This window comes from Asterias amurensis, chromosome 5, assembly GCF_032118995.1.
Source record: "Asterias amurensis chromosome 5, ASM3211899v1".
In the NCBI taxonomy this organism is placed as follows: domain Eukaryota; kingdom Metazoa; phylum Echinodermata; class Asteroidea; order Forcipulatida; family Asteriidae; genus Asterias; species Asterias amurensis.
Genome location: NC_092652.1, coordinates 3,454,622 through 3,467,245, shown reverse-complemented (window position 1 = coordinate 3,467,245; position 12,624 = coordinate 3,454,622). Strand labels below are relative to the sequence as shown.

General features: G+C 39.4%; 2 protein-coding genes across 4 annotated transcripts; one reads left to right on the top strand and one right to left on the bottom strand.

Moving 5' to 3' along the window:
- The first annotated feature begins 138 nt into the window (after positions 1-138).
- On the top strand, positions 139-6,818 carry LOC139937154 (serine beta-lactamase-like protein LACTB, mitochondrial). Of its 3 annotated transcripts, none has more exons than XM_071932186.1 (6): positions 139-280; positions 990-1,536; positions 2,457-2,647; positions 3,232-3,541; positions 4,463-4,786; positions 5,448-6,818. In XM_071932186.1, exons 2-6 carry the CDS (start codon positions 1,122-1,124, stop codon positions 5,897-5,899), a joined length of 1,692 nt encoding a protein of 563 aa, XP_071788287.1. In that variant the 5' UTR covers positions 139-280; positions 990-1,121; the 3' UTR covers positions 5,900-6,818. The 3 variants fall into 3 exon arrangements, with proteins under 3 accessions (XP_071788287.1, XP_071788288.1, XP_071788289.1); XM_071932187.1 differs by lacking the exon at positions 139-280 and adding an exon at positions 386-443; XM_071932188.1 differs by lacking the exon at positions 139-280 and adding an exon at positions 434-490.
- Positions 6,819-6,946: 128 nt separating this feature from the next.
- On the bottom strand, positions 6,947-11,963 carry LOC139937157 (uncharacterized). Its single transcript, XM_071932190.1, has one exon. It carries the CDS (start codon positions 11,213-11,215, stop codon positions 9,761-9,763), a length of 1,455 nt encoding a protein of 484 aa, XP_071788291.1. The 5' UTR covers positions 11,216-11,963; the 3' UTR covers positions 6,947-9,760.
- Positions 11,964-12,624: the final 661 nt, after the last annotated feature.

Here is a 12,624-nt window from a genome sequence, read left to right as displayed (position 1 = left end):
TGGTCAATGGACTGGTTCCTGGCATTTACAACCGTTAGATTAATCTATTAAGAATGCGGGATCCATACTTCAATGGTAGCATTTTGCCGTTGATGGCGTCAAGTGCTCAACTTTTTTTGTACACAATCAAAACATTGAAATAATAAATCAACCACCATAAAATAATTCCATCTTTCAAATAAAAGGATGGTCCAGCAGACAACAAGCGATTTTTCAACAAAATCTCTCTCATGACCATTTCAACTAAGTAACCCGGATGCAGCAAAATTCAAAGGGCGTAGTAAGTGAAACTAAATAAGTTAATGGTGGCGGTCGTTTCGTCACAACTTAGTTATTTTGTCATCATGGTTTTGTTATCGAAGTGCTCACTCGCACTAAGCCTGACCTTTTTCACTGTTCACTCCTGTCGATGATCAGATATCATGGGACCATTGTTCCACATGGTGAGCTGATACACTACACCATATGGATGGATGCCCTTTTAGCTTTAGTACTTACTACGGTTAATAAATGGGTTTGCCAGATGTTGTTTTTGTCCAGAATGGGAACTGAATTATGTTTGCATTTACTGTGGTATTTTTGCACACTACTAAAAAACTAAGCACTATTGATTGTTTTTTTGTTGATAACTCGATCAATTGAATTGAATTGCATTGGTTTGTTTTTGTTTGTTTGGACTGTACTTTTTTCTTTTAGGTTTTATTTTCAATTCAAATTGGAACTTGTTTTCTCCTGTGCATGGCAATTAATAATTAAATAATGTGTTAGACCTAGTGACTGGGGCGCTAGATTCCTTTTTTTGAAATTTTGACATCTCACCCCCATCATGGAAAACAATACAATAAAAATAAACATGTTAAATTTGCATCTGGGATAAAGACTTTAAAGGCCTACAAATACAAAAAATAAACAAAGACAATGATAAATCACTGATTGTATCCATTATTCAAAATATTCTAAATTTTCTTTTTATTTATCCCTCTTTATAGGTCAATTTTATAAGCATCACAGACCTCAGAATCGTCATTGAGAATAGTGAAAGGGATCCTCTGTAAACAAGTGCATTCCACTCGCTGAACTGAAGACAAATTCTCTACTGGAGTCAAAATAAATTTGTTGAAATGTTCAAAGTTAAAGGTGCCTTACTCGACCTCCAAAGCCATCAGTGGAAATCAAAAGTGTGTCTCACAGCCAAAAACTGGTATCACAGCCATAAAACTGGTTCTCACTCAGGAAGGAATAGGCTACGGCTCTCTTTTTTATGGACGCTAGGAGGTGGGGTAGCGGTTGCCACTGGACTAGTTGCAAGTCTACTTTTGAAGCATAAACCTATTAAGGACCTCGGCATTCTTGGAGTCGAAGAAGCTCAATGCAAAAAGAAAGACAAGATAGATAAAAGGAAGAGAGGCGGGACTTCTGGTCTGGAGGAGGCAAAATGGAAAGCAAGAGATTTGCTCCAGAGAGCTAAGGATGAGGTTGGGTCACCCGGTATCGTTGCTGCTGTAAGTGTCGACGGGAGACTATTATGGACGGAAGGTGAGGAGAGAACGTCTCATCTATGTAGCTCAGCACAGGCCTTGAGTTAACCCACGGCACCCACAACAATAGACCAATCCAGTAGGCTCGGCCCACAATGCACGTGTGAGCAAGAACACGTGGGGCTCTCCAATGCCTTTCTGCACAACTCTGCCCCGCGCGCCAAGATACGCGCACGCATATGTCGGACCTTATTTGTCGGACCTTCGTTGCATTGTGATTGGTCAATACGCAATGGGGCGGAGGTTAATGGATCGGTCTATTGCCCCCTACCCTGTGCAGGCCTGTATGTTTTCAGGCCAAGGCATTTTCTCCATGGTAAAGGGCACCCTATCAGGAAATTGTAAATTAATACTGAAGAATTTCAAGGGCACCAAGGCAATGACCAGGGGGCATGGAGGCAATCGCCTATGTATCAGGTCTGCCTACACTTTTGCCGTGGTGCCCTTTGTAAAGTTCCAAGATACAGAATTACATTTTCCTCATTGAAGTGCCCCTCACCAGAAGAAAATTTATGTGCCCCTTCAAGAGCAAAGTTCAAGGCATGTGTCACCGACCTCCAAAATCCGAAACCCCAAAACTTATTAATGATTGCTATATTTAAAGGAACATTACAGAATTGGTTTTGCTAGTAAACAAGTTGCTGGCAGTGTAAGCACTTTATGAAATCCACCATATACATAAACTGACAAACCTGTAGAAGTTTGAGAAAATAGTGAAAAACGGATTACAAATTTTGCATGCCATTGATGCCAAAACAAAAATGAATAAAACGCTCACTGAGCGATAAACTCAAAACGCGAAATTAGATTATTTATTTCTCATCAAATATGAAATTTCAGACAGAAATATTTCAAGTAAGTTTTATGTAAATCTGTGATCTTCACGATTTTTGTTTCTTACCAATTCAATTTTAACAGGGCTAGGATATGCAGATATAGAGAACCGACTTCCGTGTACAAGCGACAGTGTTCATCGCATTGCAAGCATCAGCAAGTCGTTCACGATGGCAGCTGTAGCCAAACTCTGGGAAGAAGGAAAGCTAGATATGGACAAACCTGTTCAGTTTTATTTACCTGAATTCCCTGAGAAAGAGGTTGATGGAGAGCAGGTACACTTTCTTGTTAGGGGCGGGGCCATGGATGGGGCCAGGATGGCTTTTAAGGGGATCCGAATGAGTAAATGATGATAGCCCATACGCACACGGGCCATTTTAAGGGAATCGAGCACAGTTAAAAATTCAATCGAGCTGCCAAGAGTTACACCATGCTGCTTATGTCAGGACTTCTAGTTGTGCTTCAAAATCAGCACGCCATGATGGTTGATCACTCACTCTCCTGTTTTGGACTTAAAGAATAGAACACTCTTCCAAATCACATCAAGGATGCTCAGACTATTCATAGTTTCAAGAAACTGCTCAAGTGGGAATTAACTTTACGAGCACCTTTGAACAATTAATGTTGATTTTGGTGCTATAAAAATGTTTGCTAATTGATTGATTGGTTGTCGGTATTGCTTGGGCAGATTCTAATTAACCCAGAATCCTTTGTGTCCTGATCATGCCTATTATTTTGGACTTGCAATGACTATTGTAATTTCACTGTGTTGGCCATTTCAAAAACATCACAGCTTGTAGTGATTCAGTCAGAGAAACTTCATTTTAAAAACCTTAAATGCCTTCATTTGAACTCACAGGTTGACATCACAATGAGACAACTGGTGTCCCACCTAGCCGGTATCCGACACTACAGTAAAGACTACATCAAGAAGCTGAAAGACTCGAAGAAAGACAATAGAACTGAGAATAAATCTACTGACCACGAGCATGATGGGAAAAACTCTTCCAAAGATGATCAGATGAAAGAACTGACTGACAACGGAAAGGAAAAATGCAACAAGAAAGAGAAAGATTCTGAACTGAAAGAGTTTTACGTCACGAAGGATTACTCCTCAGTTGTAGACGCTCTGGAGATGTTTAAGGAGGACCCGTTGATGCATAAACCAGGTTAGCTGAGATTAACTTTCATAAACCAGTTAAATCTGATGAGCAAAGATGAATAAACCAGGGTAACTCAAATTTACATTGAAAAAACAGATTAACTCAGTATGTCATTCATGAACCAGTTAAATCAGATGAACTATGGTGCATAAACCAAGTTAAATCAAATTGACATTGATAATCCAGGTTAGCTCAGATTAACATTCGTAAAATTTGTAAGTCGGGTGAAGAGTGATGCAGAAACCAGATTAGCTAAAACTGACATTGATAAACTAGATTTAAGCTCAGATTAGCTTTACTAAACCAGTTAAATCAGGTGAACATTGATAAAATTGAAATTGAAATGGTCATTAACTTTGACTCTTAAACCAAGTTAAGTTTGAGTGCCATTGACACATAAACCAAATCAGCTTAAACAGGTTTGGATTAACATTAACAGTTTGTTGGTTTAACATACCAGGTTAGTACTATCAAACTTCAAACCATTACCTTTAAATCCTTAGGTTAAAGGCAGTGGACACTATTGGTAATTACTCAAAATAACTATTAGCATAAAACCTTTCTTGGTGACGAGTAATGGGGAGAGGTTGATGGTATAAAACATTGTGAAAAACGACTCCCTCTGAGGTGCCATAGTTTTCGAGAAAGAAGTAATTTTCCACGAATTTGATTTCAAGACCTCGGATTTAGAACTTGAGGTCTCGAAATTAACCATCTAAACGCACCCAACTTTGTGTGACTGTGACAAGGGTGTTTTTTCTTTCATTATTATCTCACAAGTTCGGTGACCGATTGAGCTTAAATTTTCACAGGTTAGTTATTTTATGCATATGTTGAGATATACCAACTGTGAAGGCTATTCTTTGACAATTACCAATAGTGTCCACTGTCTTTAATTTGCATAAACAATCTCTTTTCTTGCTTTAGGAAGTAAGTTTTACTACACCACTCACGGCTGGACTTTAGTTAGTGCCATAGTCGATGCCGTCGCTGACCAAGACTACCTCACCTACATGGAGACGATCTTCAAGGATCTCGGAATGGACCACACCGTCCCAGACAAAGCCAAACCTCTCATCTACAACAGAGCCAGGGGTTACTCATACAACAAGAGAGGCAAACTGCTCAACTCGCCACCCGTCAATTTATCGCACAAGTGGGCAGGAGGCGGATTTTTATCTGATGTGGGAGACTTGGTTCAGTTTGGAAACGCCATGGTGTATAGTTATCAGTACACAGAGAAGCATAGAGGTAAATATTCAGTTGTTTTTTTGTGGGGAGGGGGAAGGGACAGGCAGAGGGGTGGAGGGGCCATGGATGTACAGAGCTTTCAACTCTTATTCTGTTGAAGTTTCCTGAAAATCAACCAATCTTTCCTCGTTAAAAAAACTCCCTGATTATGAAAAAAACAATTCCCTGTTATGTTAAATGTAATTCTAAATATCTCCCTGATAGTTTTACAAAAATCTCTCTGATTGCAAGATGCAAATATCGGTAGCTCTGTTGTATTGAACTTTCTCTTCTGCAACTTCCTTACTTCCCCACCTCTGCAGACCCAAGAAAGTGTCATTTTGTTTTCATTTTGTTCTCACTGCTTCAATTTCAGGGTGTGGAAGGGCGTTGTTGGTTTACTCAGAAATGGAGCTGGTTCATTCATTATTAGAAGACTTGATCAAATTATAGGAATGAGAGATTATATCCCAGTACATTAAAAGTGTTCGGAAATACTAAGTATATCTTAAAACGAGAAAAAAAAAAGAAAGTTAGCTGTTGTGAACTGCTTATCAACAAACAAATGACCTATGGTATAAATGCAAAAAAATTAATAGGTAATGACCTGACGTTTCGACCCTAGCACTATAGTTTTTCTTGAAGGCTAAATTTAAAAATACATGTATATTATTATTTTCAGAAGCTGGATATCTACCGGGCTACCTCAAACCAGAGACTGTGAGGGCAATCTGGGCCGCAGTGCCCATCACCAAGTGCAGCTGGGAGCGTGACGGTTTCTACGCCATGGGGTGGGGGGTACGTGACAAAGGGGAACAGAAAGGCTTCTGCCCCGACAAACACCAACTTGTGTCTCACACTGGGGCCGCTGTTGGGGCAAGTTCCGTACTGCTCCTTGTACCCAGGGAATCAGATCCGTTGGACAAGACTCAACTGAATGATGGGTCACAAGAGGGCAGTGTTCAAGAGGATGGGAAACCAGATGATCAAAATGAATCCAATAAGCTGTCACAAAATGATGTTATGACTTTGCCTCAGGGAGTGGTGGTTGCAATAATTGTCAATCTTGAAAATGTGAATCTGTATAGAACTGCCATTGACATAGCCAATGAATTTCAAAAGATTAAGCTTTGACAAGAAAGAGGGGATTGTAATCTATATTAGGTTGGTTCTGGTTTTGGGGTATGCATGAGTAATAGCTAGATTGACGACAAAATTAATATAACTTTAAGGCACTGGACACTATTGGTAATTACTCAAACTAATTGTTAACTTAAACTTACTTGGTAACGAGCACTAACGATAGCACACAATGTGAGAAACTGCTCCCTCTGATGTAACGTAGATTTTGAGAAAGAGGTAATTTCTCACTCAAAATATTAAAAGACTTCAGGCCTTCTTTAAGCATAAGAAAGCACACAAAATTGTGCCACAAGGGTGTTTTTTTCTTTATTTATTCTCTTGCAACTTTGATGACCAATTGAGTAAAATTGTTCACAGTTTAGTTATTTTATGTGTATGCATATGTTGGGATAGACCAAGTGCTAATACTGGTCTTTGACAATTATCTTTGACATGGTGTCCAGTGCATTTAACCATACAATGTACTTGTTCTTTGGTTTGATTGGGGTTCTTGAAAAAAGAGAGAAATCTTGGTAATGGGAATTATAAAGAGTAATAAAAAAAATGCTGCAAATTGATTCAACATCTGATCAGTAAGAATGTACTTGTTATTTTTGTAACTAAGAAATTTTAAACAACTGTGGTAGACTAAATCTGAATAAGACGTCATTAATCAAATATTTGTAAAACCGTTTTACAAGTAAATGTGTTTTTGAATGGAACAAAACAATTTAGAGAGCTCTAGATGAACTAAAAAGTAATTTTCTGGTGCTCATATTGATTCTGAAGTTTTTAATACTATTCATACTATATAGTTAACAAGGGATGCTAACATGGGTACTGTTTTATTTTTAAATGTAATAATATTTCCTATTAAATGCTATTTATTAACCGAAACAGCCGTGAAATAAAATATATTTTATTGAATCTACCCGATGTTATGTTGCATAGTCATCATAAATTACACAGTCAACAAATATACTGAGTGAGCACCACCACTTAATTATGAGATTTAAAGCCATTATACACTATCGGTACAGAAAAGAAATTAAAAGTTCACATAATATTTACAAATAACTTACAGGGTTTACAGAAGGTAATGGTGAAAGACTTCTCTTGAAATATTATTCCATGAAATGCTTTGGTTTTTGAGAAAACTTTAAAACAATATCAATTCTCGATTTCAAAAATTACGGATTTATTTTAAACACATGTCATTACACGGCGAAACGTGCGGAAACAAGGGTGGGTTTTCCCGTTACTTTCTCCCGACTCCGATGACCGATTCAGCCTAAATTTTCACAGGTTTGTTATTTTATATATAAGTTGTGATACACGAAGTGTGGGCCTTGGACAATACTGTTTACCGAAAGTGTCCAATGGCTTTAACGGACTTGAATCGAAAGTATTGTACAGCGGAAGTGACATAAACACGAGTTTTCCAGCTCAGCGGGAACCTTACTGCACTTACGTACAGAAGCAAACCATCACAAATATTATTATTTTGTTTATCAATGGCAGACTCCATCCTTAAAGGAACACGTTGCCTTGGATCGGTCGAGTTGGTCTTTAAAAGGCGTTTGTAACCGTTTGTTATAAAATGCATATGACTAGAAAGATATTCTAAAAGTAGAATATAATGATCCACACAAGTATCACTCAAAATTGCGTGTTTTTTCTTTTACCTTGTCGACAAATACGGTCGGCCATTTATGCGAGTCAAATTTTTGACTCCCATTGACGGCCGACCGTGTTAGTTCGCAAAGTAAAACGAAAACCACGCAATTTCGAGGCAAATGTGTGTGGATCATTGTATTCTACTTTTAAACCATCTTACTAACCAATGCATTTTATAACAAACGGTTACAGACGCCTTTCAAAGACCAACTCGAACGATCCAAGGCAACGTGTTCCTTTAAACAATTAGTTTTAAACATCATAAAATTATATAAACGGGACAGGATTTGGCCGAATTGCCTCCTGTGCCCAATTTCATAAAGTTGTTTAGCAGAAAATACAGCTAAGCAAAAAATAATAATGATTTGGGCACCAGTTGCAACAATGTAAACTTTATGGAATGGCGGCGAACCCGTTATTGCTAAGCAAGAATTTCCTGTGCTAGCAGGTCTTTGAGCTTACAGGCTTTATGAAATTGGGCCCTGTTTATGCATTGTTGGTAATTGCACCCCACCCCACGGTTTAAATTGTCCCGGAGTATAGAGAAGATGATTGGCAAAATATGGCTGTCCTGGGTCTCCTTTGATCACGATTCACGATTAGCTCCAAAATATAAATGGACAGAAAATTGATTTAATGCTTATTTTATTGAGGAAGGCTCTGAGACAAAAACAAACATGTTTTCTTTACAAAACGAATAATTTATAGATAACACGAACACGTAAGTTCCTGTTCATGTTTTGCAGGTAGGCCTGCGCCTATCGGATGGCATACCACTGGTAAAAGTGCCGGAAATACTGACTACAATAACACGTAGCCCTATGTATGTACAAAGTGTATTCAATTTAAACCACAAGGGAAACTGACTGGGTAAATTTTTAAATGACTTTTGGGGTTGAACAAAGACAAATTTTCTAGAGTGGGATACGAACCAACGACCTCCAGATTGACGTGCCGGCGCTCTACCAACTAAGCTATCTAGCCCTATATTGACGGTTTCAGTTAATTTTAAGAATAGATTCGATCAATCTACCTCACAACGCCAGATTTACGTTTTTGTTATAAACAGGTATAAAACAAATGTAGAACTATAGTTTTGTGGAAATTTAATCGAAAATCTACGATCATTACAGTCTACGTTTGTGAGAGAACAGAGTTTCAATCTATGGAAGACAAGCTTCAAATTTGAATGCGGCGAATGTACATTTTTAATACAATGTAAAATGGAGCAAAAGAGATTAATCATGATGAGCCTTTTTTGTTTTAATTACCTTTTCAGCAATTGTTATAAACTTTCACCCGATAAATAGACATCTAGAGGCAACATCACATCTTTATAAAGTCATAGTAAAGTATTATTTACATCTGCAGGCAGCACTTATACACAGCAATGTTTTCTTGATTTTGCATTTCTCAAAAAAGCCCATTTTCAGCACTCATGTAATTTCTAGGGGCACTTCTGACTATTATCACTGTTGTTTTCATTGTTTGCAGTTCTCCTTTAAAAAGCCCCATTACAGCGCTCTTATTTATGCCATTTACCATTTTTAAAGATATCCGACGGGGAAGTAACACGTAATCATTGTATGTATGTGTAACTTATGGAAAGATGGTTCTAAACAAATTGAAATTATCACATTAGGCTCTTTTAATATGAAATATCCAGATTTCAATTTAGGGCACGTGCCCCAGTGCCCCCTCCCCATTACGCCATTTGATTTACAGCAGTTTTGGGTGGATGCAGATTATGTCTTTTAAGTGGAGCGGTTTTTGATACGGTGCATTCCTGTTGTTAATTTATCGAGATGGAGAACTGCAACACTAGTAATGTTACTTTTTGTGGGAATGGAATTTTCCCAAAAGTACACCGTGTACAGACGTTACACTCTTGGGATATTTCCGATTGTTTTTGTTTTTTGTTTTTTTTCCTCTATCGCAAAAAGACTCATCGGAGGGAGTTAGGTAAAGAGTAAAGCTGGTTCATAATTTCTGCGAATGCTTCATACAAAGCGAATTTTCATCAGGGAGCGTACCGATTATTGTGTCACCAAATTCGATTCCAATGTGGAGGAAATAAAAACCGGGCTTTAGTTTCCCGTACGGATCGTAAAATCACTATTGTGGTTCATTTAGTTGTGGTTGCATACTTGTTCCACACCCTTTAGCATTGCATTTCACCTTATAAATTAGTATCCATCAAAAATGTCTTTCGTAAATTGGTTCCGTCGCTACTGCCTTCTCATGGGCGGGGGCTGGGGTGTTAGACTGGGTCCCCAACACCTCCATGTACTCATTATCATTCCCGGTACCAAATTGCTGTAACTGGGAGCACTCCATCACGGCACAAGCTCTCACACACCCCAATGAACCACGCCTGAAGTCGGCTTCAGGGTCGTGTAGCGAGAACGGTGTGTTATCGTTGTGGGTGCGCGAGGTGGGACTCGACGGTTGATTTGCCCCGGTCATTCGTCGCTGCCAGCGGGCGTACAGCAGCCCCAAACCCGCTGCCATGAAAACGACGACAACGCAAAGCATGATGCCAATCACGAGGGTCATCTGCGACCAATCGCTAAGAGTGTCTTTTCCTCTATCATTATTTGTCTCCTTGTTTGATGGGGAAAATGACGATTTTGTTGTGCGAGGGTCCTCGTCTACAACTTGCTCAACACGTAGAGTAGTTGGTAGACTGATTCCAGTTATATTTAATACGTTTGTAGCTTTGCAGGCGACTTGTAGAGGAGCATCTCCCATTACTGATGCATTGATTACGCGAAGGGTTCTTCCTGATTCATCGATGGCGAGATGTTCTACTTGGTCAGTGTTGTTCTGAAGATGATCTACGGCGTGTGTTTCACCGCCCATTGTTATTAACCACGTGTACGATGTTGCACTAGGAACGGCTTTGGCCTCGCAATAAAATTCCGCATCTTGACCATCTGCCAGGGACAGTGTTCCAGACGGGGAGATGGTGACGTTTGTCGGTATCGCCAGGGGAGTTATAGAGCAACTAGTGCCGTTTGAATCTTCACCAGCAGTACAGATAAATGCTTCGAAGTTGTCATGCTCCGTTAGCGTCAACTCTACTGTCTTCGGCAGGCCTGGTGATAACTCCGTCATGTTATCCAACTTAATTCCATCCCTCGCAGACTGCCAAGAAAGACCTGCCGAATTCTGGCCATTTGGCTCACTACACTCCAGTGAAATCCGATCTCCCACGGCGTGAGGCCCAGATGGACTCGTCCGACAGCTAGGCGGTTCGGGCAGGACCGTCAGCGTAGCATTCGTTGACTTCAACCACTTTCCAATGTACTGCCAGCATTCAAACACAGTCCCCGTGTCCTCTAAGCTCACATCCTGAACCAGCAATGTGTACACATTTTCCTCCACTTGGATATCATACTGAGATTCATAGCTTGTTAAGCACTTAGATATGTAAGAAAAGGCTCCTGTGGACGCCTTGTAGCGACCCCAGTAGAAGTAGCTACATGTGAGATCAGTACCACAGCGGAATGTTGCATCGCTGCCTGCTACCACGCTCGTATCTCTCGGATGCTCAGTGAAGATCATTGATCCGATCGCAGTTGTGCAGACCATGAAACTTAACAAGACAATGTTGTGAATGTTCAAAGACAGTTGATGAACCGTTGCCATCCTTTGTTCTCTTGTGCTGAGGCAAGCAAATTGAAGATGAAGATGAGTCAGCCCGTATGCAAGAATTGCAACAAAATGTACGACACTCCTCTACGACTCGAGATGACGTTCAGTTTGTGATATTTCAATAAGCTTCAAGCTTGGTGCATTGGCCACACAAATTACAATGCTACTAGGCCTCTAGGTAAACCATTGACTTGAACCAGTGTGCGAGGAGTTTGTGTTGGTTCGAGATAACTATAGCTGACTGAAGATAAAACCTGTGCCGGCACTGTGACGAAATTGGCGGCTGTGAGCAAATAAAGCGAAGTTTCATCCGTATCAAATTGAAGGTATACCATTAAATACAAGCAAAGTGCGTGGAGTTTGTGTTGCTTTGAGATACAATCGACTGGCTCACTGAAGAGAACTTGTGCCGGTACTGTGACGAAACTGATGGCTGATGAGCAGATGAAACAAATGTTTCGTCCGTAGCAAAAAACTTTTCAATTCTTGCATTTGTGATCATTCAGGTCCACTGTAAAAGCTGGATCGGGTGGAGATTCACCTGTTATTGTCATGCACCAGAATGTATAAAAACTTTACTTTGCACTCATACAGTTCACCAAATCAAAGAGCAGTCGACAGCAGAACGAAACCAAGCAAGTATTGTCTGAATGACGAAGCCCGATTAGGACAATCCAGTCGGTTCGGTTTCACCATCAATAAACTAGAAAGAAATGGCCATGACTCGTACTGTACAAGATGGGTCATAGATACCAACTGGTTAAAAAGTTATTCTGCATTGTAACAATAAAACAATCGTATTGTCAACCCACGTATCTCACAACACATCCTGTTTCAACCTCAAACAGTTGGCTTGCAAACCGCATGGTAGGCCTACTGTTGTGACTGTAATAGCTATACAGACAAAGCGTTTTAAAGGCACTGGACACTTTTGTTGGTGATTACTCAAAATAATTGTTAAGTACAAAATTTTGGTATACTGTTGGTAATTACTCAAAATAATTGTTAACTTAAAAACTTACTTGGTAACGAGCAGTGGCGAGCTGTTAATAGAATAAAACACTTTGAGGAACTACTCCATCTGAAGTAACGTAGTTTTTGAGAAAGAGGTAATTTCTCATAAGTGAGTGTTGAAATACGTTCGGCCTGAAGCATTTTATTACATTATTAGGCATCTGAAATCACACAAATTATTTTGTGCAAATAGGTTTTTTTTTTTATTCTCTTGCAACTTCGATGACCAATTTAGAGTCCACGATTTCACAGGTGTTATTTATGCATACATTTGGATACAGAGAATACTGGTCTTTGACAATATTACCAAAGTGTCCAATGTCTTTAATCAGGTTAAGTTTGAAAGTAGAAGATTTTAATGAGTGGCAAATCAATCGAGGATGCTGGAC

Bases quoted from the DNA above. Each gene is read 5' to 3' on its own strand.
- LOC139937154 (XM_071932186.1), top strand. From the start codon at position 1,122: ATGTTCAAAGTTAAAGGTGCCTTACTCGACCTCCAAAGCCATCAGTGG. The intron at 2,648-3,231 runs GTACACTTTCTT...TTGAACTCACAG, and splicing joins AAGAGGTTGATGGAGAGCAG to GTTGACATCACAATGAGACA. The intron at 3,542-4,462 runs GTTAGCTGAGAT...TTCTTGCTTTAG, and splicing joins CCCGTTGATGCATAAACCAG to GAAGTAAGTTTTACTACACC.
- LOC139937157 (XM_071932190.1), bottom strand. From the start codon at position 11,215: ATGGCAACGGTTCATCAACTGTCTTTGAACATTCACAACATTGTCTTG.